The sequence below is a fragment of the Columba livia genome, chromosome 11 (assembly GCF_036013475.1).
Source record: "Columba livia isolate bColLiv1 breed racing homer chromosome 11, bColLiv1.pat.W.v2, whole genome shotgun sequence".
Lineage (NCBI taxonomy): Eukaryota > Metazoa > Chordata > Aves > Columbiformes > Columbidae > Columba > Columba livia.
In genome coordinates, this window is record NC_088612.1 from 21,778,104 (window position 1) to 21,804,459 (window position 26,356).

General features: G+C 46.1%; 2 protein-coding genes, 1 long non-coding RNA gene and 1 other non-coding gene across 4 annotated transcripts; 3 read left to right on the plus strand and 1 right to left on the minus strand.

Moving 5' to 3' along the window:
• Positions 1–604: 604 nt before the first annotated feature.
• On the plus strand, positions 605–1,504 carry LOC135580540 (olfactory receptor 12D1-like). Its single transcript, XM_065076361.1, has one exon. It carries the CDS (start codon positions 605–607, stop codon positions 1,502–1,504), a length of 900 nt encoding a protein of 299 aa, XP_064932433.1.
• Positions 1,505–7,911: 6,407 nt separating this feature from the next.
• Positions 7,912–8,721, plus strand: LOC135580522 (olfactory receptor 12D1-like). The gene has a single exon (XM_065076348.1). It carries the CDS (start codon positions 7,918–7,920, stop codon positions 8,719–8,721), a length of 804 nt encoding a protein of 267 aa, XP_064932420.1. The 5' UTR covers positions 7,912–7,917.
• A 4,542-nt stretch (positions 8,722–13,263) lies between these two features.
• TRNAM-CAU (transfer RNA methionine (anticodon CAU)) lies at positions 13,264–13,335 on the plus strand. Its single transcript has one exon. It is a non-coding gene; the product is annotated as a tRNA-Met (tRNA).
• Positions 13,336–21,815: 8,480 nt separating this feature from the next.
• Positions 21,816–23,479, minus strand: LOC135580613 (uncharacterized). The gene is made up of 2 exons (XR_010475530.1): positions 23,382–23,479; positions 21,816–22,599 (listed from the first exon to the last, which is right to left on the minus strand). It is a non-coding gene; the product is annotated as an uncharacterized LOC135580613 (long non-coding RNA).
• Positions 23,480–26,356: the final 2,877 nt, after the last annotated feature.

The window sequence follows — 26,356 nt, forward strand, 5'->3', positions numbered from 1 at the left end:
TGAGCAACCTAGAGACATTCTTTAGGCAAAGTATACATTCCAATAGCAAAACCAGTTTGTGATCACAAGCTCAGGCAGCCTCTTGCTTTATTCTCATCAGCATCCAAAAGAAATGCTGAGGACTGTATGATACCTTGGGGCACCTTCTGTTGGCTGTTTATACAAAATTAGAAAGTGTGCAATTTTTCGTATCTCAGAACTGTCTGGAATAGATGGTAACCATTAGAAATGTGAAAACTGAAAGCGACTTAATGAAATGTATGCACAATAATGGAAAGTAAGCATCAGAAGTTAGAAGTTTTATTGATGGGATCACGAGCTGCAGCAGGAAGTTACAGATGAGGACAACTGAAATATGAGTGTGGGTGAAGGTGAGAAAGCAGTCCTGATTCACATCTTACATACTCTTCTGTTATGCATAGGTGGAAGGCTTTATTTGAATATTTTCTTGGTTCTAGACAGAAATAGGAGAAGACTACATTCAAGTTGTTTTTGTCCATGTTAGTTTCTTTTGTGTTTGATTACGTCTGATGTTTTGTTATGCTCTTGCTGCTCACAACTGTGGAACCTTGACATTTTTCTTTTGCTTCTTATTGTTCCAGCAATGCTCAACCAGACTCCGCCCCGGGAGTTCATCCTCTTGGGTCTCACTGATATCCAGGGGCTGCAGCACTTTTTCTTTGTCTTTCTCCTGTTGCTCTACTTGACCAGTCTCCTGGGAAATGGTGCCATTGTGATCATGGTGATAGCTGAGCCCCGTCTTCACACACCAATGTATTTCTTCCTGGGGAACTTGTCCTGCCTGGACATCGTCTACTCCAGAGTCACTGGTCCCAAGATGTTGACTGGCCTTCTCTTTGGACATCAGCCCATCTCTTTTGGTGGGTGCCTGGCCCAGCTCCACTTCTTCCACTTCCTGGGCAGTACTGAGGCTGTGCTCTTGGCCACCATGGCCTACGACCGTTATGTGGCCATCTGCAATCCTTTGCGCCACACCCTTGTCATGAGCCCCCAGACTTGTCTGCTGCTGGCTGCGGCCAGCTGGTCCATTGGTTTTGTGCATGCCATGATGCACTCAGTCATGACCTCTCAGCTGACTTTCTGTGGCCACAACCACATTCGTCACTTCTTCTGTGACATCAAGCCACTGTTGAATTTGGCTTGCAGTAGTACCAGCCTCAACATGACCCTCCTCAATGTCATTACCACATCTGTTGTTCTAGGTCCCTTTGCCCTCATAGTCCTCTCCTATCTCTACATCATCTGCTTCATCTTCCATAAAGTCCGGTCCCAGGAAGGAAGATGGAAGCCCTTCTCCACCTGTGCCTCCCACCTCACTGTTGTGGCGCTGTTGTACATACCAGTACTCTTCAATTACACACCACCCTCCTCAGGAAGCTCCCTTCAAAGGGATGTGCAAGTGTCTCTCCTGTACAGTGCTGTCACCCCAGCTCTGAACCCCTTGATCTACACTCTTAGGAACCACGAGATGAGAAATTGCTAGGGAAAAAATCATGTTCCTGGAGGAATGTGACCAAAACAAGGACAAGGCTCGCAACAAAGACAAGGCTCACCTGTTTTTAAGGAAAGAGCTCAGAAGGACTCTGTGTTGCAAGACTGGAAAATGTCCGATTATCTCATGCAGTTTAACACATTAAGAAAGTAATTTTGTAGATCTAAGTCAAAGGGGAGATATTCAAGGACTTGAAGCTTCTTCCATCATATTTAGATGCCATGTGTATGGCAGCCCATGTGGTCTCCGGCTTCTAATACAGAAGCATTTGTGTCTCTTGCAGGATTTGAGGCAGAGCTGAGAGTCCTATGCAGGTGTCCTGGATGATCTAAGATAAGAAATTACCTGACAGCTCTGTTTTGGCAGCTGAATGACCCTCTGGTTGTTCAGAGCTCCTGTATAGCTGAAGAGAGCTAGCAATTGTTATGTTTTGTGAAAAAAGGTCGTAGGTAGGCGCTGGGTAGAGACTCGAATTCTTGTGGGTTACTCTGAGCAGTATTTATTGTAGAAGATTCACAGGAACAGCAGTGTTGGGTCACCTCCTCGGAGAGTGACAATCATACAGCAGTATAACTAGTCATTATATAGGGTTCTAACAGGTATTATGCAACTAAGCAAAATTTATCACTGTCTATCACTGTCGATATCTATCACTGTCGATATCCTCAGGTTCCTTCCATTCCAGTGGTCTGCGGGTTCCACTTCTTCTTTCTTGGCAAGTACCGAACGACAGGTCATCAGGTCACAGGGCTAGCTTCTTTTGAAGTTCCACCTGTCTCATTTGTTATCCATAGTTCACCAGTCTAGGATAGAAATCAGCAACCCTAAGAATAGCATTTATCAATGTCTTAACTAAGGGTACAAAGCAAGCATAAGGTAACCACGCTCGTGGTTCTGGGTAAGGACTATGCAGGGGACAAGCTGAGACTTTCAGCATTAGCAGCACAGTTTATAACACTGATATAAGCCTAAAATCCTAATTTCCTATTTTCCTACAACATTTTGGGTGGACATATCTTGAGCGTGATACTGTCAACATTTGACTTGAGTCAGCCCACTGGAGGGATGTGTTTCTTTCCATCAAGTAGAAGGGAAACCTTACTCATGAAACTAGATGTAAATTTAAACATAAAAATGGATGGGAGATTCACATCCATGAGCTTTAGCAGTGTTGCTTATCTTGCCTAGATTTAGATATTAGAACATATTTATGTGCCTGTCTACTTTTCCAGATCCAGATTATGGTGAATGATGAAAGAATTGATCTGTATTTGCATGGACTACTACAGACATGTTAAATGTCCTCGAGTAACCTACTCTGACTTTGCCTGTAGATCCAGAACTGGACATGTCTGTTGCAGGTTCTTTGTCATGCTTCATGCCTGTGAATTAAGGACATTTCTAAGAGCACTAGATATCTATTTGTACTTGGGTACCAAGTCCCAAACTTGATGTGGGATGCAGCAGTTTATAAGTGTTTAATTTTGAGGTGCTGTGTGTCTTTGCACAGACATTCAGCACCTTCAGTCTTAGCCTGGATTACAGTTCCTTGTCATCGAATCGTATAATAGAATCATAGAATCATTTCAGTTGGAAGAGACCCCCAGGATCATCAAATCTAATCATAAACCTACTATAGCACTAAACCATGTCCCTAAGAACCTCCTTTAAATGCCTTTTAATCAGCTCCAGGAGTGGTGACTCCACCCTGGGCAGCCTGTTCCAATGCCTGACAACCCTTTCTGGGAAGAATTTTTTCCTAATATCCAATTTTTTCCTAATATCCAATTTAGATTTCCCCTGGTACAACTTGAGGACATTTCCTCTTGTCCTATCACTTAGTACATGGGAGAAGAGACCAACACTCCCACCCAATTTGGTGTCATCTGCAAACTTACTAAGAGTGCACTCAATCCCCTCATCCAGATCATCAATAAAGAGATTAAACAAAACTGACCCCAATACTGAGTCCTGGGGACACCACTTGTAACCAGCCACCAAATGGATATGGCTCCGTTCACCACAACTCTTTGGGCCCAGCCATCCAGCCAGTTCTTTATCCATTGCAGAAACACCATCCAGGCCTTGATCTGCAGCTTCTCCAGAAGAATACTATGGGATACGGTGTCAAAGACCTTACTGAAATCTAAGTACACAACATGCACAGGCTTTCCCTCATCTGCTAGGTGGGTCACCTTGTCATACAAGGAGATCAGGTTGGTCAAACAGGACCTGCCTTTCATAAACCCATGTTGACTGGGCCTGATCTTATGGTTCTCTTGTATGTGCCATGTGATGTCACTCAGGACGATCTGCCCCATGACCTTCCCTAGTACCAAGGATAGAAATGCAGTTCGGCAGTTCCCCAAATTCTCCTTCCAGACCTTCTTGTAGATGGGCATCATGTTAGCCAACTTCCAGTCAGCTGGGACCTCCCCAGTCAGCCAAGATTGCTGATAGATAATGGAAAGTGGCTCAGTGATCACCTCCACCAGTTCCCTGTGGTGAAAGCACTCGACATCCCCAGCCAAACCAGAGCAGTTTGGTCCAGGCTTCAGAGGAGGGAAAGGCCTTGTAAGCGCAGGGAGTCTCGTGCAGAACTTTCCTACTGTGTGCAGTTTGAGTACGAGTCAACCACTTCATTCAATAAATGCGACAGCCTGGATGAGCCACTTTGAGCTCTCCCCACTAAATACATGAGCGGTATGGCGATGTCCTTTTTGTCTACAGGTCAGTGGATGACCCCAATTCAAGTTCAAGATTAGTCATTGCATTCCAGAGATTTTAGAAAGATTTCATGCTTTCCAGTGTGACAGCTCAGATCCATGCAATAGCATTAGGCATCAGACAGTGAGGCATTTTAAACAATACTCACAGTTAGAGCACAAATGTGACTTGGCTGCCTAAGAAAAGGCATCTCTAGGAATTGTGTGAACCAACACAGGAACGTCGCAAGAGCCAGAGGCCACAAATACATTTATAAACGGCAAGTTTTATTTTAGTTACCTCTCTACTGGGGGATCTCCAAAGTAGCACCTAAGCTATGGCAGAAGGGCCCGAAGGCCTCTGCAAAATAGGAAGAAGCTGAATTAAATGTAGCACACCACACTTCCCCAGCTTCCACAAATAAATAGTAAAGAGGAGCGATAGTGGAAGAGCCAACGGGAAGGTCCCACTCTTGTATATCTGAAGTGTGACACCAATGGGATGGAATAATCTCATTCATCAGTCTGGATGTCAGTCAAGCTCTGTCCTATTTCTGCCCCGCTTCCTCGATGCCTCACACCTGTAAGAAAGGTGCTCAGAATGTCCTTGGCTGTCACACCAGATCAATTTAAAACATTAACTCTGTGCTGGGGTGTTATCTGCTTGTTCTCAATTAAGTCTAAATTATGAGCATGCTAGCTATGAAAAAAGAAAAGTTTGTAACTGCACAAAGACAATTAACCCATTTTCAGTCAAACCAGCTCAGCTTCATATGTTGCAATCCTCTGGAAAATGCAAGGTAGCAATGTAAGATGTCAACAGATGTGGGATATTTGAGTGATTTTCTTGAAGTTAATGGACATTGTATGGAATTGAACTGAACAGGCCTCTGAGGCCTACGTGTCCAGCAAGAGAGCAAGAGGGCAAGAGTTGAGCAGCCGATGTGTCTTACGTGACTTTGTACAGCCTTGGGTAAAACAAAAGAAAGGCTGTCTAGTGAAGAAAAGAGTCAGCAAGTCAGCTATAATATAGATACATTTTGTTTAATATTAGAGCTTGTGCAGAACTGTATAATCCAATCACCTGTTAGTTTGCAGGGCGTGAACAGTAGCTATTGAGCAATTACAAGCAGCCTTCTGATGCATGGACAGCGCGTGGACAGGTCAAAAGGTACTTAAGGAGAGTTGTAACAAGCAATAAACGGCTTCGCTTAAATTCACATTGGATTGTGTGGAGTCCATGATTTTTCACCCTCACAAGTGGTGACCCCGACATGAACCGAAAGGAGAATTTACGGCGAGGGGACGACTGCTGAGAGGAACGAGCCCTGGCTGGAGCCGGCGCGGCTGGACCGTGACCGGGACGCCGTCTGCGGGCTGCGTGCCTCTTGAATGATCGCTGCAGAAGCGACGGAGGAGGAATAGAGGATCCGATATCGTTGCAACGGACAGGCAAAGAGGTGAGCAGCCAGGGGCGAGAGGAGATGGGGCAGAATATATCTGAAGAAGAAGAAGCAATACTGCGTCTCCTCTCGCATATCCTCTCTAGGAGAGGGGTGAAATACCAGGAGAGTAACCTCAAAGGACTATTAATTTGGTGCAGGGACAATGGATTTCCTGCCCATCCGTCAGGAGCTTTTCAAATAGAGACTCGGGAGAAAGTGGGAACTGTTTTGTGGGAGGCGATCAGTCTCGGAGAAAAATATATTCTTGGCCTTGTAACCGCCTGGCAACTGATAATTACCACACTGAAACAGTTAAAAGCTGAAAAGACTGTCAAACAAGGTGCATTTGCAGCAATAAGTTCTATAAAAGAAGAAAAGACTGTTATGAGCCTTAGTGGCTCAAAACAGGCATTTCCAGCTCAAATGCCGATTAAGTTGCAAGTTTTTGCTTGTGATCCAACACAGTATTCAGTTCCAGAGGAAGTGCCGGTAGAGGAACCGTCTGCACCTCCCTTGTAAGAAGAACCACCGAAAAAACAGAGCCAGCATACTGGCGACATGGAAATTGATCAAAACGCACCAACCGACTTGACGAAGAAGAAACTCTTTTATCCTCCTCTGCTGCCATCTACACCGCCTACTCCTGAACCTCTGATTCATCCTGGGTTTCCTGATAAGCCTAAATGAGCCCAAGAGCTTATTCGGAAACTGGAAGGTTTGGAGAAACAACACCAGATTCAACAAGCTTATTTAGAAGATCAAATGAACAGAGAAGACATGATAATACACAGACTGGAACAGAACATTTCTGATAAGCATTCTGGGGGGGCGGTGGGTGGTACAGGAGCTGCGGAGTGTGCTGTGGGTGGTAATCCTACCATGAGGTGGCAGGGTGTTATAAAAAATGCATTGCTTGAGGGGGAAGTTTTACCGTCCGTGTATCCAGTGATATTGGGGAGTACAGGGAATGACGGGAAACAGAAACCTAATTACTGGGCTTCTTTTCCTTGGGAAATAATTAATGTGGTGAGGAAATCAGTAAAAGAACATGGGTTACAGTCACCTTATACTCAAGCATTTATTGACAATATTTTTACTACTAATCTTATGACTCCTTCAGATTTGCGTACGTGGATGCAAATGATACTAACACCAATTCAGCAGTTACTGTGGCGAACGCGTTGGTATGATTTGGTACAGCAAGCAGTACTACAAAATCTAGAAAAAGGGGATGGAGATCCACTGTGAGTAGCGCCAATGTATACGCTCTTAGGTCAGGGAGACTTTGCTGATGTACAAAGACAAGTTAGATTGCTTGCACCAATATTACATTAGTCAATGAACTTATCTAGAGAAGCACTAAAACCACTCCCTGAAGATGGAAAAGTTATACCTCCATATACTACTGTTAAACAGGGTCAAAATGAGTCCTACACAGCATTTTTAGAGCATTTACGTGAAGTATTGGAAAGGTCACAGTTAACTAATCCGGTTCGTGAATCACTGCTTGTGACTTTAGCAGAGGACAATGCTAATCCTGCTTGTAAGCATATTTTACAGATGATGCCAAAGAATTCTACTTTAGTTGATATGCTAGAGGCATGTTCAAGGGTGGGTACACCAGAAGAGCACGGTGGTTATACGGCTAATGCTTTTGCAGCAGCCATAAAGCCATTAATTCAAAAAGGTAAACAGGAATCAGGACCTTTGTGTTATAATTGTGGAAGATCAGGTCACATAAGAGTTCAGTGCAAAGCGAATAAGCCGAGACAACTGACAAAAGAATCTGGTAACGCCAACGCAGGTGTCTGTACTCGTCAAAAGTTTGGGCACAGGGCTGTGGATTGCAGATCAAGATTTACTAAAGATGGTAGACCTTTGGGAAAGGGATCACTGAGCACGGGGAGGGGCAGCGCAATGACACAAAACAGCAACCCTCACAGGCAGGCTGTTTGGACAGCAGCGCCACCGCCACCTCAGGGAGTGCACGAGTGGATGTCTCAACAGCAGTAGAGACAACTCTGGTGGATTCACAGGTTTGCTGCATTCCTACTGAAATGCACAGACCTTTGGGTCGGGGTTGAGTGCGCTACTGCTGGGGAGATCTTCTACATCCAGAAAAGGAGTTTTTGTTTTACTGGGGATAATAGATGCTGATTTTACCAGAGTGATTTCTATTATGGTATGGACACTTTTTCCATCAGTTCATAAGCCAAAAGGGTCAAAAATTGGACAGTTAATTCTTCACACACCAATGTACTTCCTCCTGGGAAACCTGTCCTGCCTGCACATCATCTACGCCACACTCACTGGTCCCAAGATGTTGACTGGCCTTCTCTTCGGACATCAGCCCATCTCTTTTGGTGGGTGCTTGGCCCAGCTTCACTTCTGCCACTTCCTGAGCAGTACTGAGGCTGTGCTCTTGGCCACCATGGCCTACGACCACTATGTGGCCATCTGCAATCCTTGGCGCCACACCCTTGTCATGAGCCCCCAGACTTGTCTGCTGCTGGCCCTGGCCAGCCGGTCCATTGGTTTTGTGCATGCCATGATGCACTCAGTCATGACCTCTCAGCTGAATTTCTGTGGCCACAACCACGTTCATCACTTCTTCTGTGACATCAAGCCACTGTTGAATTTGGCTTGCAGTAGTACTAGCCTCAACATGACCCTCCTCAATGTCATCACCACATCTGTTGTTTTAGGCCCCTTTGCTCTCATAGTCCTCTCCTACATCTACATCATCCTCTTCACCTTCCATAAAGTCCGGTCCCAGGAAGGAAGATGGAAGCCCTTCACCACCTGTGCCTCCCACCTCACTGTTGTGGCACTGTTGTACATTCCAGTGCTCTTCAATTACACACCACCCTCCTCAGGAAGCTCCCTTCAAAGGGATGTGCAAGTGTCTCTCCTGTACAGTGCTGTCACCCCAGCTCTGAACCCCTTTATTTACACTCTTAGGAACCAGGACATGAGAACTGCCCTGAAAAAAATGCTAGGGAAAAAATCACATTCCTGGAGGAATGTGACTAAAACAAGGACAAGGCTCAGAATGTAGTTTACTCCACCTCTCCTGTTTCTAAGGAAAGAGCTCAGAGGGACATTGTATTGCAAAAGACTGGAAAACAACCAATTATCTCATGTAGGTTAACACATTAAGAAGTTAATTAGATATGAATCAAAGGGGAGATAATCATGGACTTGAAGCTTCTACCATGATATTTAGATGCCATATGTATGGTAGCATATGTGGTCTCCGGCTTCCAATACAGAAGCATTTGTGCCTCTTTCAGGACTTGAGGCAGAGCTGACAGCCCCATGCAGGTGACTTGGATGATCTAAGATAAGAAACTACTTGACAGCTCTGTTTTGGCAGCAGAATGACCCTCTGGTCGTTCAGAGCCCCTGTATAGCAGAAGAGAGTTAGCAAGTATTATGTTTTGAGTGGACATAACTTGAGCGTGATATTATCAACATTTGACTTGAGTCAGACCCCTGGAAGGATCTGCTGAATGATGAAACCATTGGTCTGTATTTACATGAACTGCTACAGACATGTTAAATGTCCTCGAGTATCCTACCCTGACTTTGCCTTTGGATCCAGAACTGAACACGTCTGTTGCAGTTTCTTTGTCACGCTCCATGCCTGTGAATTTCTAAGAGCACTAGATATCTACTTATACTTGGGTACCAAATCCCAACTTTAGTGTGGGATGCAGCAGTTTATAAGTGCTTCATTTTGAGATTTTGTGTGTCTTTACACAGACGTTCAGCACCTTCAGTCTTAGCCTGGATTACAGTTTCATGTCATGGAATCGTATCATAGAAGCATAGAATCATTTCAGTTGGAAGAGACCCTCAGCATCACCGAGTCCAACCATGTCCCTAAGAACCTTCTCTAAACACCTTTTAAAGCCCTCCAGGGATGGTGACTCCAGTATTGCCCTGGGCAGCCTGTTCCATTGCCTGAAAACCCTTTCTGGGAAAATCTTTTTCTAATATCCAATCTTAACCTCCCCTGGCACAACTTGTGGCCATTTCCTCTTGTCCAATCAGTTGTTCCTTGGGAGAAGAGACCAATCCCCTCCATTCTTCATCCTCCCTTTAGGCAGTTGTAGATAGCAATAAGGTCTCCCCTCAGCCTCCTTTTCTTAAGGCTAAACAGACCTTGTTCCCTCAACTGCTCCTCATCACACTTGTGCTCCAGGTCCTTCACCAGCTTCATCACCTCCTCTGCACTCTCTCCAGTACTTCAATATCCCTCTTATGATGAGGGGCCCAAAACTGAACACACTATTCGAGGTGAGACCTCCCCAGCACCGAGTGCAGTGGCACAACCACTGCTCTAGTCCTCCTGGTCACAGTATTCCTGATACATGCCAGGATGCTGGTGGCCTTTTGGCCACCTGAACATACTGCTGGCTCATGTTCAGTTGGCTGTCAATCAACACTCCCAGATCCCTTTCTTCCAGGCAGCTTTTCAGCCACTCTTCCCTGAGCCTGCACCGTTCATGGGGATGTTGTGACCCAAGTGCAGGCCCCGACACTTGGCCTTGTGTGCTGGTTTGACTGAAAATGGGTTAACTTTCTTCATGCAGTTAGAAAACTTTCCTTTTTTATAGCTAGCACACTATTTATTTGGCCTTAGTTGAGAACAAGCAGATAACACCCCAACACAGAGTTAATGTTTTTAATTGCTTTGGTCTGAGAGCCAAGGACATTTTGAGTACCTTGCTTACAGGTGTGAGGCATCAAGGAAGGGCGGCAGAAATGGAGCAGAGCTTGACTGACATCCAGACTGATCAATCTGAGTATTCCATCCCATTAGTATCCTGCTAATGATTTAAGGAGAGTTGGGGAGCAAGAAACTTCCAGTTTTGGCTCTAGTGATCTCTCTGGTTTTTCACTCTCTCTCTCTGTTGGTAGCCAGAAAGTTCAGTTGGGACACTCAGCCCAGCCTTTTGCCATTTTGCAGAGGCCTCTGGGCTCCTCTGCCTTTTTTCTCTCTTTCTCTCTCTCTGGGATCAGCTTTAGGACCAGGTGTGGCTTGCTGGGATTAGCTGCTCATTTGTGGCCAGAGTTTATTTGGAATTGTTTTGAGTATATTTTATTTCTCTTATTTGTATATCTCTCTCTATATCTATATATATCTATATATCTATTTACTAGTAGTGTATTAGTATTTTGTTATTTTAGTTATTTTATTAAACTGTGTTTATCTCAATCCAAGTTTCTCCCTTCCTTTTTGATTCTCTCCCCTGCTGGGGCGGGGCAGGGGAGGGGGAGAGCGAATGGCTATTGGTCGTACTGCTAACTTGGGTTAAACCACGACACCTTGTTAAACCTCAGGCACTTGCCCTCAGCCCAATGATCCAGCTGGTCCAGATCCCTCTGTATGGCCTTCCTACCTTCCAACAGATCAACACTTTCACCCAATTTGGTGTCATCTGCAGACTCACTGAGGGTGCACTCAATCCCCTCCTTCTGATTATTGACAAAGAGACCAAACAAAACTGCCTCCAGTACAGAGCCCTGAGGACACCACTCATAACCAGCCACCCACTGGATTTGGTTCCTTTCACCACAACTCTTTGGGCCCGGCCATCCAACCAGTTCTTTACCCATTGCAGATACACCATCCAGGCCATGAGCTGCAGCTTCTCCAGGAGATGCAGTGGGATATGGTGTCAAAGCCCCTACTAAAATCTAACTACACGACATCCACAGCCTTTCCCTCATCTACTACGTGGGTCATCTTGTTGTACAAGGAGATCAGGTTGGTCAAACAGGACCTGCCTTTCATAAACCCACATTGACTGGGCCTGATCTTATGGTTCTCTTCTATATGCCATATCATGTTCCTCAGGATTATCTGTTCCATGACCTTCCCTAGCACCAGGTTAGACTGACAGGTCTGTAGTTCCCTTGATCTTCCTTCTGACACTTCTTGTAGATGGGTGTCACGTTAGCCAAATTCCAGTCAACTGGGACCTTCCCAGTTAGCTAAGATTGCTGATAATTAATGGAAAGTGGCTCGGTGATCACCTCCGCCAGCTCCCTCAACACCCTTGGGTGCATCTCATCTGGCCCCATAGACTTGTGGATGTCCAAGCAGTGTAGCAGGACGCTAACCATTTATCCTTGGATTATTTGTGCTTCATTCTGCTCCGCATCCCTGTCTTCTGGCTCAGGGGGCTGGGTACCTGAAGCACAACTGTTCTGACTATTAAAGACTGAGGCAAAGATGGCATTTAGTACTTCAGCATTTCCCTCATCTTCTGTCACTATGTTTCCCTCTGTATCCATCAGGGATGGAGATTCCCCTTACCGCTCCTTATGTTGCTGATATATTAAACTTGTTGCCTTTTACAGTGGTGACCAGGCCCGTATCTTGACAAAATGGAGTGCAACAGACTTATCACAGAATCCCAGAGTGTCAGGGGTTGGAAGGGCCCTGGAAAGCTCATCCAGTGCAATCCCCCCATGGAGCAGGAACACCCAGATAAAGTTACACAGGAAGGTGTCCAGGTGGGTTGGAATGTCTGCACAGAAGGAGACTCCACAACCTCCCTGGGCAGCCTGGGCCAGGCTCTGCCACCCTCACCGGGAACAAGTTTCTTCTCAGATTTAAGTGGAACCTCCTGTGTTCCAGTTTGCACCCATTGTCCCTTGTCCTATCACTGGTTGTCACTGAGAAGAGCCTGGCTCCATCCTCCTGACACTCCCCCTTTCCATATTGATAACCATTAATGAGTCACCCCTTAGTTTCCTCTTCTCCAAGCTAAAACTTATAGGTTTAACCAGTCAGTTTACAAGGAATGTTGGTGGGGGTACACATAAGGGGATGCTGCTGGCTGAAAACGGAAGGCAGATCGCAAAGCTTGTGTGCTCCAAGTACCTCAGTCAATGGGTAAAGGAGGAGGAATCACCTGTGTTTGGAATTAGGGTAAATACGTGGCTGTGTCTTCCCACACTTTTGAGGGACCCCGTAGAGACTCCAGTGCACTTTATTCATCAGCGTCCTCCAGGCTGAACAAACCCAGTGACTTTAGCTGCTCTTCACTTGTCTTCCTCTCCAAACCCTTCAGCAACTTTTTAGCCCTCTTCTGCACACTCTCTAGTAGCTTAATATCTTCTTTATCCCATGGCACCCACCCCTGCACACAGTGTCTCAGGTGAGGCCGCTCCAGTGCAGAGCAGAGCGGGACAGTCCCCTCCCTCACCTGGCTGGCCATGCTGTGCTGGATGCACCCCAGGGTACGGTTGGACCTCTTGGCTGCCAGGGCACACTGTTGGCTCATGTCCAACTTGCTGTCAAACAGAACCCCCAGGTCTTTCTCCGTGGAGCTGCTCTTCAGCCTCTGGTCCCCCAGTCTGTATGTACAGCAAGGGTTGCCGAAGAGGGGAGAAGGACAAAGCAAGGCCCTTGCGCTTGCCAGCCCAAATGCGGGGACACTGAGGTTTGCAGGGAGAGCTCGATGCATCCTGGTGATGGGTGCAGGGAAGAGGAGGGCAGGAGGCCTGAGCAGCAGCGCTGGTGCTGGCAGGTCCAGGCAGCATCAGGCAGGGCTGGGGAGGTCCCTGCAGAGCTGCTGGGGGGAGCAGAGTGGCGCAGCGGGAGCGTGCTGGGCCCATAACCCAGAGGTCGATGGATCGAAACCATCCTCTGCTACTTGCTTTTGGCCTCGCTCCAGCCCCACCAGACACTGCCTCTGCCTTGTAGCGTTCACCTGGTGCTCCCTGCACTGCTGTCCTGTCACGTTTGAGACAGACAAATGACATGGACCAAGTTCTTTCAAGATGAAAGTAATAGACGCCATTTATTGTTACAAGTGCATTTTTATACAATTCTGCCTGTTCATGTGTCTTTTCACTATTGGTTACAAGTTACAGCACTAACATCTCATTGGTTAATTTTTCTATCATCCATGTTATTCTTCTATCCCCTTCTTTCTCACGGGTACGTCTCTCCTCTCTCCGGATACTCCTTTACTCCCATCCTTCTCAAGGGTAAATCTTAATATCTCAAGGCTGATCTCTACTCTCATATTTTCTGTCAAGGATTCCACAGACCCGCTGCAGTTTCCCACAATTCCCCCTTTTTTTATTTGTGCTAAAAATGCTGCCCTCATTGTCCTCTGCAGGGCCCTTTGCACCAGAGAAATCATGCATGGCAACATTAGTAACACAACCACAACAATCATCAAAATGATCAGTCCTGTTTTCACTACTGATAACAACCATCCTAAAAACCATCAACCACTAAGCAATTTATTTAACAAATCCCATCAAAATCTTCACACCCATGTCCTTGAGCTAATAACAAAAAATCTATCGTGGCCCTACTCTGCCATGTGGCATGTCTTACAGAATCTACATCTAAAAAAAATCCACTTAAAGCCTTTTAAGTTCTGTTAGTTTGCTTAACTAGCCAGCATCCTAATTTTCAAAAATGTTTAAAGCTTTTAGCTGTGCCAACACCAGATACAAGAGATCCTAAAACCCTTAACCTTGATCCCCAAAAATTTACATTATCATCACATTTTGACTCATACACATGCAAAAAGTGTTTTTCTCATCTTGCTCTTCTGTGATCTATTATCATAGATACACTGGGCGTTAAGAGAGTTAGTAGTCCCAAAATACACAGTCCTCCAACAGCATTAGAAGGAATTCCTGGTCAGGCTCTATCTCCACAGATCAAGAATACACCATACTGGAAGTTTTGGGGTCGCTGTTCCCACATTATCAATGACATCCCTTGGATTCTTCTGCGAGGCATTGCACCAATGAGTTTCATTTTTATAGCCACTAAGGGTAGCATTAACATTTTTCATTTTTATCCATTCATGTTCTTGTATACTGTTCTGACACTTTTCACAAACTGGCTGGATACAAGCATCCATGGGCATAGATGCCAGCAATTCCAGTTCCTGTGGTTCAATGTCTATTTCCAGGAGGCAATTAATCCAAGGTGCCATGTTAGTATTATTACAGTTTGATGCAATGCCTTTGCACCGACCACTATTGTGAAACAATTGTGTGATGCTGCTGTAGTCATCAAGGGGGATGCCAACCAAGCATGTGTGGAACGGGTTTTCCAGAGATGCCATAGCTAGGCATATGGAGTCCTGGTCAGTCATGTTGGCTAAAGTAATCCACATGTTAGTCTTTGTCTGTGCGGGCATCCAAAACACAGCAGCTGCAACAATCATTGTCAGAAAGATAACACAGGTTTCACGTTTCATGCCAGCAACCATTGCGGCCCTTGATCTGTAAAGACACAAGCATAACCTCTACCCCAGGTTATCAATTGGTGTGGCCTTTTCCATTGACCATTAACTAGTGATTTGGCCATAACTAATGTAGGTTCTTTCTGATTTAGCATGGTTTTGGGTCACACTTGCAAAGTGTTTCACCACAGGGCAAATTTGGGCTGAACTACAGAGATATAAGTGATTCATCACATACAGTCCTTTTGACAATTGGTTTTATGGTGTTTTCCCTACTTCTCCCCCCTTTTTGTTTAAAAAAAAAAAAAAAAAAGAACAAAACAAAAAGCACAGTTCAGAAGCAGATACGTGCATTGGACCTTGACTACGTACTCAGAATCACAAATCAAATTTAGAGGTTCCTCCTTAAAAAGCTCTAAGTAATGTAAAGCTGTGCCAAGTTCTGCTAATTGGGTTGAACCTTCAATAATTTTTACAGAATGATGCCAATTGTTGTCTTCACACCAAACCACTACAGCTTTATGAGATTTCCCAGATCCATCGACAAAAACTTTGCAAGCATGTAGGATCAGACCAAATACAAGTATGGCCTATGCCTGATGTGAAAGACTTGCAGGTTCTGCAGCAATTTACATTTTACATTTATGCATGCCAAAAGCTGTGCTGTTAAGAAAACCAGCTAGTGTAATTTACAAAGACATATATTACAAATAAAATAAAAAAATCAGAATTAAATTTCACAAATGATACATATATGACAAAAGGATCATGGCCTATTGAAACTTAAATTAATTCCCTGCTTATCTTGATCAGAGTAACAAGCAGTATATCAGTCTGCTAGCAATCTCATCATACTGTTCCACAATAGACACAGGTTATTTCTATGTTGTAGCTATAAATAGACAAATCTGCAAGTCCAATCGAATACAGTCAACCTGCAAGGTTGTCATAAATTTATTCCTCAAAGTTTCCAACTCCATTTTGGCTGTCATATTTATTGGATATTGTTTTCCCTTACCAGATCGAAGTCCTGTTTCAGATCAATCAGTGTAGTATTTGCTTTATCGAAACATTGGCTGTTAATACTAGTGGAAATACAGCATTTGAAATTTCCTTGGAGATTTCTCACTTGCTGCAAGCAGATCTGCGCCATCCAAGCAGCTTCTTGTAGGCTATGCAACTAAACAGAATTCTCAGAAAACGTTATTTGAGCTTACAATTTACTTAACAAATCTTAACCTAAGAGAGGTATAGGAGTTTCGAACAACTATAAGAATTCATGTATTTAAACTTTGTTCCAAATTTGGCATTCCATTGGTCTCAAAAATGGCCTTTCTTTCGCTCTCTCTCATGACCTCAAAAACTAGCATGGTGAATTTACTAAGAAGTCACTTACAACTAATTACCACAGAATAAGTCTATTAACAAATTTTTGGTTTAATTTTCCAGTTTCATTAGAACTATGGGTCTGCTAAGGATGCCTTTAAACTTAACCCTCGGACTGTTCCATTCAGTATTACACCGCTGCAGTGGGGGGGGAGAGGGAACCCCCCTTTCACTGCTTTAAAAGCAGGCAGCCAGGTTTTTCCAGTTGTTTTTTCTTTCTGTTCCTGCTGCAGTTTTAGATATAATCAAGGTCACGCAGCTGGCATAATGGCTGGTACGAAATAGGAGGCTCTGGGAAACTTCTCAGTTACAATGAGCTGCACACAGGCCTGGGATATTTTGCTCTTTTGTTTTCCCATTTCATTCCAACTACACTTTATATGCAATTTCAAGTAGCTCAGCCATAGTTACATTCCTTAGCTCCATTTACCTTTTACAATTTAGAGATGTCAAAAAACAGTATAAACCAGTATAATAAACATAAATCCATTAGTCTATTTTCCTAGATGCAAATCAGTTAATATTCTAGCAATTTTTAAATACAACCTCTTCCAAATTCACAGCTATCATGGCATTTTAACAATTTAAATGCTTTTCTAACAATATAAGCAATTACTGTAATGTGTAAGGATGCATCCTAAGGGGAGGCAAGGTGGAAATTTAGCAGTGGAACCGGTTCCCATTTTGTAATTATCTCCCCAAACAAGATTCTTTTGGTACCAAACATGAATACGCAAACTAAAATACTGAGTTCAGATGTGAAAACCATATACCAAGTTCAAATAAGCAGATGGATCACAGTTACACCAATTTAAGACAATATCTCAATTTTTTGCATTGCACCTTTGGGCTTCCTACTGCTCAGCCAGGTGGAGGTACCTCTGGGTCTCCCTGACAAAAAAAGTCAGTGCGCGCTGGAGCCCCATCGGCCCCCACAGCGAGCTGGACTGGGCAAGGCCTTTTTTGTTTTGTTTAGTGTCTCATCTGGTGCGCTACAGCTGTTATTCCAAAACCAGGATTCTTTACATGGTGTGCATATGGAAAAGCCAAATCTAGCACACCGAGATGAGACACAGCCTGTCACAGAGTTGCGCAAGTCTGAATGCCGGAATAAAGGTAGCATGCTAGAGAAAAGAAAAAAAATAACAGCTACTACACACAAAATTTTACCATCACATTCACGCAGTAAAGAACTAAATTACTCATGATCTTCTGTATTATCACAAAACGCACATTTTGAGTCAACGGATTCTCATAATTTAACAGACTGTGAACTTATCGTACCATATAACAAAGACCTACCAAAATTGCAACATGCTTAAACCGATACCCACAAAGAAAACAGGTTAATGAGGAAAGCATCTTGAAGACTTTAGCAAGTTTACTGTGACCTGTGTGTTATCAGTTAACTCTCTCTCAGCTGTCCGAAATGATTTAATGATCTCTTGTAGGGATTTATTTTGTCCTACTCTTCTCACCTTAAAAACAACATTAATTGCAACAAAATTCTATTCTCCGGACACTTTTCCCAATCATTTAACTTAAACAGCAGTGAACACTGATTTCAATATTTAACAAGATCTTCCTTCCTCATAATTCTGAGTGCTTTCCTAAGTTTTAAAACACTTCCTAATACTGATTTTTTAGGAACACAACTGAAAACAATTATTCCTGACCCCATCTTGCAAGTAAAAACCTTGAGAAGGGGGAGGGAGGGGTAGAAAACACAGGCTGCTTGCAGCATGACTGGGAAAAATGGGGAGAGAGTTTTATGGCGCACTGAAAAACAACTAGTAAAACAAATAACTCACATTCCTAAAAAGCTGCTTGGTTTTCAGAGAGGCAATACACAGAAACACATAATATGTACTGTAAAACTTGCAGATAACATATTGATAGCAAACATTAGCATTCTCTACTGCTAATTTCAACACCAATGCTTCGTTAGCTTCTAAGTTTTCAACCTGCTTATTGATGGCCTCTTGAAGGTGGTCAATAAATTGCATGTAATTCTTATTGGGACCCTGATTAATAGTTGCAAATGATTTGGCTGCATTGTTGGTTTCAGGCACCTTTATCATAGCTTGATATGCGAGGTCTGTTGACTGCCTCAGGATTTCAGAAAGTTATCGTGCCTGTAGTTGTGGTGTGTCAATTAGTGTCTCTTCCAGAAATGCACAGGGTCCCGCGGTTTAACTGTAATCGAAACTGGGGGTAAATCCCAGCTTTTTGGTAAGTTCGGTTTACGCTCTGAAACTCTACCCCCACCCTCAGGAATTCGCTTTTCGGCAGTGTGGGAGGGAGGCGGGGGCAGGTTGGGGGGACCCAAATCCATAGGAATTACGTTATTTGGCTCGGTCTGGCTCACCACGGGGGGGTCCTCCCCACCTAAATCTCCAAGCAAGGAGGGACAGGAAAAAAAAAAGTCCATTTTTTTTCTTCCGCCACTGATAGCGGCCAGGCAGAGGGTTGAACTGTGATTAATGGCGGTGACGCGGACGGCGGAACCGCGGTTGCTGATGATAGAGGAGAGGTTTGAGCCGTGATTGATGACAGCGGAGCGGTCAGCCAAACGCACCGCTCCGACCGGTGTTTCGAGGGCCTCTCCCGAGATTGTTTATAACCCAATGCTGTTTTTTCATGTGAGTATTTCACAGCTTTTATCTGATCTCGGGGCCACACATGTGTATACGAGTCTTTTATAACTTTTTTTTGTTCTTGGGGCCACACATATGTATGCTCCTCCTTTACTCCTTTTAGCTTTCCAAGAAAGTGCCACAGATCCTTATCCGTGTCAGATAATATGGACTTGGGCGGTTTTGACGAATCCTTAGTAACAGGGGAGGTCGGACTAGTACTTAATCTTGCCTTTTCCTCCAAATCTGGCCCAGGAGAGCCAGGAAGACCATCCCCCTCCGCCGCCTCTGCCTGTTGCTGTTTTAACTCTTTCAGAGTATCTAATAACAAACACCACGTTGTTAACAGTTCAGTTGCTTCCTTGGAACCTTGGGTAGCACTGTCAAGCAGTTTATCCCCCAAGTCCATCCATTGTGACACACTAAATGCTGTCACAGGATTAACCTCTAAACCTTGTGCTTTGCCCCGTAGTAACATTTTTCTTAAAGTCAGTTCCGGAAGGCTAACACCCTGCTTCTTCAGAAGCAGCTTCCATGTAGATAATATAGTACTCTCTTCTTTAGATAAGTTTCAACCCCCTCCCTGTTCCCGGTAGCTCACCTCCTCCTTAGCGAGGTGTCTTTTCAATCAATCCAGATCTTTGGCAGCTCTCCTCGGCTGCTCTTATCAGCTGTACCGAGCTCCGTCTCCACAGCTCTTCTTCGGCTGTTCACAGCTTCACGCTGTCACCTTGTCATGAGAGATCCTCTTCAGGCAGGATCACGTCGGGGTCACCATATGGCGTGGTTGAGACGGACAAACAACATGGACCAAGTTCTTTCAAGATGAAAGTAATAGAGTGCCATTTATTGCTACAAGTGCATTTTTATACAATTCTGCCAGTTCATGTGTCTTTTCACTATTGGTTACAAGTTACAGCACTAACATCTCATTGGTTAATTTTTCTATCATCCATGTTATTCTTCTATCCCCTTCTTTCTCACGGGTACATCTCTCCTCTCTCCGGATACTCCTTTACTCCCAACCTTCTCAAGGGTAAATCTTAATATCTCAAGGCTGATCTCTGCTCTCATATTTTCTGTCAAGGATTCCACAGACCTGCTGCAGTTTCCCACACTGCCCTCCTGCCCTCTGGACACCCAGGGCTGCCCAGGGCTGTCCCAGTGCCTGAGCCCCCTCTCTCTGCCAATGACACCTTCTCCTTTGCTTTCTCTGCAGGCACCACTTCCAAAGTGCCCATCAGCAAGGCAGAGGAGGCTGTGGACCAGCAGCCAGAGCACAGCACACCGTTCCCCCCAGCAGGCAGGGGATGTCCTGGGGACACTGCTGTTTCCCACTTGCCACCAGGCAACTCAGTCCCCATCTTCCCAGACACAAGAGGGGACCATCAGGGCTCTGCAGCTGGGGAGGAGGACAAGCCTGTTAGTGTGGGAACCACCTCTGTGTCAAGAGGTAAGGGGAAGACCTGTGTGGGATGTGGACAGTTCCAGCTCTGCAGTGCACCTGCTGCACCATAAAGCTGAGCCATCAGCAATGTGTGTGGCCCCTCTGTGAAGACATATTCGAGAAAGGGCAGAAAAAGCCAGGCTGAGAGAGGAGGAAGAAACGAAAAGAGTGGGAAAGAGCAGAGGGAAGATGCATCCTGCTCGTGCAGGTAAAGGAGCCTGGTGTGAAGGAGTCTGGAACAGCCTTAGGAGATGAACGCCATTCTCAATAAAGGGAGAGGCTACTTTGGGACAGAAGGGAACAGTGTGTCCTGGAAGAAAGGCCCAGGGTTTGAAGTCAGCCAAGACAATCCTAGCAGAGGAAAGCAGTCTGGATCATGCAGGGTCTTCAACATGGGGGTGCATGGAAGTAGCAGCAGAGAGCACAAGTACAAGCATCAAACCACCCAGCTCTTGGCTATCAATGCACTCTGTGAGGGGCAATGTTGAAGAACTTAAGCTGGAAACTGCATAACCAGGTCTTATGAACAGAAAGAGAGATTCTCAGGGGTTAGGAGCCTGGGTCTTGTAGCAGAAGGCATGTGAGGCTTGTGCAAATAGCTCTGCATTCCCTTGAAAAGCCCTGTGAGTAGCGGGTGACTGGTGGCCCTGGAGGAAGAGCGTTTGTACTTGGTGGTGGCCAGGCAGATGGAGAGAGTGCCAGGCTCACCCAGGACCATATGGCTGCACTGGGGTGGCCACAGGAGAAAGACAACAGATGTTCAGCAGGTCCCATGGTGTAATGGTGAGCCCTCTGCACTCTGAATCCACTGGTCTGAGTTCAAATCTCAGTGGGACCTCAAGTTTTAGCTCTCTCAGAGCTTTCCTCTGCATGCACACGCCTCCACAGCCTTGCTGTTGGGTCACTTCTTTAATGCATTCCCATCAGCCCTCCTCTCCTGTGCTCCCAGCACTGGCACTGACATCAGTGCCCCTTCTCCTGCCCTGTGCCCAAAAAACCTGTGCAGGTTTCCCGAGCTCTGGCCCTGCCCTGTCTCAGCTCCCTTGTTCCTGATGGCTGCTTCTGGATGGGGGATCCAGCAGCAGCTCAGCAAATCACACAAGAGCTGAGGTGCAGGTCATGCAGGCCAAGCCTGGCTCAAAGCAGGGTCAAGAAGAGGAGGCTGTTGAGGGCCTTGTCTGGTTGGCTGTTGGACATTTTCTAAGATGGAGAATCTACAGCATTGCTGGGAACCTTTTCCCCATCTTGACCACCATTGTTTCTGGCATTAAGTTTATTTCCTCTCCTGTCCATTGCTTCTGGTGTCCTGTCAGTGAATTCCACCCACCCTGGCACTGTTTCTGCATAGGGACACAGTCATTGTCATGGGAAAGAGCAGGTTCTCCCTCTTTCTTGCAGAGCAGTTGAACAACTGACAGAGGAGGAGGACAAACCACCATGAGTCTCCAGCTACGCTGCGCAAAGTCTTTAATGAGAAGGAGCAAAAGCAGTGGCACAGAACAGAGATCAAGAAACACATCTGCAGGGTTCAGGGCAACACAGAGAACAGCCCATTGCCCAAGGACAAGCTTGAAACACAAAGCACTTGCCTTTCCCCATTCTGCTCCACCTGCTGGCAATCCCAGCCCAGCAAGAGCAGTCCCTAACTCCAGCACCCTCCCCCAGCACCAGGAGGTTCAGCAAAGCAGAAGAGAACGAGCCCTTTCTCAAGGAGCTCAGAGCAAAGCAGAGCCAGAGGAGGCACAGCGAGGCCTGACGTGCAGCCAGGAGCCGTGGGCACAGGTCCCTCCTGCCAGCTGGCATGAGGACACCCAGCCCATCTGCAAGGCCTGGCCACACTCCTGCTGTGCAGTCCCCATCATTCTTCCTGCTCCAGAAGGGACGATGCACCAGGTTCAGCAGTTCAGTTGGCAGTGGGGTGGAGGCAGGCACAGCCCTGATCCCCCCAGACCAAGGGAGCCCCCAGAAGAGATGGGAACCCCCCCAGTGCTGAGGGAGCTCCCAACGGCAGCTGACAGAGAGGATCCCACAACTGTGTTCTGAGGGAAAGAAGTGAGGATGGGGCCCGGCAGGGTCACCACCACTGGAGAGGCCTCAATGGCCACCGTCGAGTCACCACAGCGGGCGACACAGGGCTCACTGCAGCTGCTTGCAAGTGGGTTTGGGCCAGAGGAACCACAAGGTGCTGGGATACAGGGTCTGAAGCAAGACATCTCTCGGTGAGGGAGGCAAAGCTGAAACACAGAGCACAGACACAACACAGTTTCAGTCTGTCTTTCTTGTCCTCAGTTCTCTCTGCAGATGCACTTCACTGTCCTCCATCTGCCTTTTAACTATAAGTACAGAACTTGCCTCCAGCTCATCTTGTTGACATGTACAACAGGCGTGATGCCTCGGCTTAGAGCTAGATTCGAACGTCTAGGACCAAGGAAGTGCCTAACTGACTGCTGATGTCACAAGGACCTCCTCATGCACTACCCAGTGCAAAAGCCCAGATGAAGATTGATGCAACTAGTGCAGCACAAATAGGCTGTGTGAAACAAGGGTCTCAGAAATCAGCTCTTGAGAACACACAGTGTGCACAGAGCTGCCATGGCCCTCACTGTGCTCTCTGAGTTGCATGGTCCAGAAAGGCTGAACCACTGTTGAGACAGGACCCAGCTCAGCAGATTAAAAGCCCCTGTGGAGAGCCTGATCATACCCCATCTCCAGAACAGGCAGTGCTGCATGGAAGGAGGCACTGGATGCACTTGACCATTTGGTTAGAGACCATCTGTCTAAAGCAGAAATTCTGCTGAGCAGACCTCCCTGCAGTTGAGCCCCATTCATCCCCTTGTGCTTGAAACCACCTTCCTCTTCCCAGCTCTCCCAAGCCAGGCCCATCAGAAGGGAAAAAGGTGGCAGCCCTTCAACAGTTCTAGTGCTGCGCAAGTTCAGGCAGCCCAAGGATCCACCTGAGTAGCCACCATGACAGCAGTTCAGCCCATGGGGAGAGATGGAGTGCACAGAGTCTTACCTCGTTCCTGGAGGAAAGGGAGGCAAGAGAGGAGGATGCAGAGCCTGGAGCAGTGCAGGCTTTTATGCTGTGTCCTATTGCCCCGTGTGGCCACAAACATTCCTTGCTCATGAAGCATCTAAGCTCCCATTAGTTGTTGCTTGCCAAAGCCTTGCTGGTGATTGAGTGCCTGCCCCTTTCATCTGAAATATTTTGCTCCCACTTCATAATAACTGGAATGAGCTCTGAATCACAGAATGGGTTTTGATTCTAAAGGACCTTAAATATAACTTTTTTCTACCCCCCCTCACATGGACAAGGACACCTTCCACGAGAAAAGGTTTCTCAAAGGCCCTTCCAACCAAGCTTTGAACACTTCCAAGACGGGGCAATCACAGCTTCTCTGGATGACATGTTCCAGTGTCTCACCACCATCACAGGGAAGAGTTTCTTTCAAATATCTAATCTACATCTAACCTTTTTCATTTTAAAAACTTTGCCTCTCTTCTCGTCACTGCACTCCCTGACAAAGTGTCCCTCCCCGTCTTGAGGTCTCTGAAGAGCCTTCTATTCTCTAGCATAAAAAACCCCAAATCTCTCATCCTCTCCTCCTAGGAGAGGCGCCCAGACCCCTGATCATCTGTGTGTACTACTCTGGACCCAATTGAGCAGGTCCATGTATTTCCTATGTTGGAGGCACTACATCTAAACACTGTACTCCAGGTGGAGTCTCATGGGGCAGAGTAGATGGGCAGAATCACCTCCTCTGACTTTCAGGCCACCCTTCTTCTGATACAGCCCAGGGTACAACTGGCTTTCTGGGCTGCAAGCATGCATTGGCAGCTCATATTCAGTTCTTCATCCACCAATATGCCCAAATCCTAAACCACAGGGCTGCTCTCTATTCACTCATGGCACAGCCCATATCCATGTTTGGGATTGCCTTGACCCAGGTGCAGGACCTTGCATATGGCCTTGTTGAACTTCATGAGGTTCGCCTTGAGCCCCCTCACTAGCCTGTCAAGGTCCCTCTGGCTGGCATCCCTTCCCTCTAGAGTAACAACCATGTCACTCAACTTGGTGCCATCTGCAAGCTTGTTGAGGGTGAACTCAATCCCACTGTCTATATTCTCAGCAAACATTTTAAATAATACTGGTCCCAGTACAGACCCTTGAGGGACACCACTGATCATAGGTCTTCCCCCGGACTTCAAGACGTTGACTGCAACTCTTTGAGTGTGACACCTCAGCCAATATGTAGAAGGCCGATAAGTTTCTCGGGCACAATTTACCATGACAGCCATGTTGGCTGTCACCAATCACCTTTGTTTCCATGTGCCTTAGGCTAGTTTCCAGGAGGATCTGCCTTATGGTCTTGCTGGGCAAAGAGGTGAGACTGACCAGGCTGCAGTTCCCTCAGTCTTCCTTTCTACCCTTTTTAAAAGTGGGGGTTATGTTTTCACTTTTCCAGAAATTTCACCAACCCCCCACAGCTCTTCAAATTTAATCGCTATTGGCTCAGCAACGTCATCTGCCAATTCCTTCACATCCTTGGACGCATCTCATCAAGTCCTGTGGAGTTGTGCACATTCACGTTTGTTATTATATGGGCTTGAACCTGATCTCCCGTGATGACTGGTACTTCATTCTCCCAGGCCCTGCCTTTGGATTCCATTAATTTGGTTTTGTGGCTAAGACACTTGCCAGTGAAGACTGTGACAAAAAAGTTTTTGAGTATACCTTTTGAGTATATCTTGCATGTCAATTGTAGTCATACTACCCCAGACTTAACCCCTGGGATAAATTCTTCTGCACTAGGTTCAAGACTGCACAATCTTGTACAGAAGAATAGATGCCGTTCTGCAGGGATGTTGCAAAGCTCACTAGCAAAGAAGGATCATTGTGGGCTGGAGGGAAACCCCTTGAAAGCAGGACTGAGGGCCACAAGGACCTTAAATACTCGTATCAGGCTCTGCCACAGCTTGTTTAATCGGCCCATGAGCCCAGGGAACAAAAGGCAGATTAATAATAACGAAGAGCAGACCAGAGGGTCAAGCCGGTCTCTTTCAAGTAACCTCTCCATGGGATCTCCATAGCCACATCCCTTGATAACCAGGCCTTCATGTTTCTTCCAACCAGGGATCGAGGCTCAGATCAAGAAGTGAAGAACCTTTTGAAAAGAAGCAAATCAGCACATAGGAGAGTGATCACAGAGAAGCCCATGCCCATCTCTGAAAGACACCCACACCCAAATCGACTTGATTTGCTCAGAAAGAGCATCCCATACCCCAGAGGTCTGCATGGCCTAATTTTGCAGACAGGTTCAGGGCAGAGAGGCAAAAGCTCATGGCCTTTTTTCTTGGTCACAGATGCGGTGACCCATTCCATACATTTCAGACTACAAAGGGACATTGGATCAGTCTCACAGGGCACCTGGGAGTCATCATGATGTGAGAGAGTTGGGAAAAACCCTGAGCTCCTGGCAAATGTGAGTCATCATGCTGGGGACTCCAGTGAACAAAGTGCCTCAGCCTCAGAGGCATGTCAGAGATACCAGACTCATAGCCTCATTCCTCTGAAAGCTCTGCTTTCCTCAAAGGCATTACCACACCTTTTAGCATCATTCCTGAATCAACTGGTGCTTCTATGCAGCCTTGTGCTGCTGCTGACTTCCAAGGCATTGCTGTTTGTTTGCTGCTCAAGGGCTCTTGAGACTCCATGCTTTTCTGAATAATGATGGTTAGAAGGGACCTGAGAAGGTCCTCTTGGGCAATCTCCTGCTCTGAGCAGACAAAGCTTCCCACTTACCTCAGGAAGCTCTGAGCCTTGTCTTGTTGACTTCTGAACTCTGCCACCATTGGGGAAGTCACTGTCTCTAGGACAGCACATCCAGGGCTGCACTGTGCCCCTTGCGGGCCACCAGGAGATGGCAGTGAGGGTGCAGCACTGTTTAGCAGTTACACAGAAAGGTCTGGTGAAATGAGATGAATAGATTT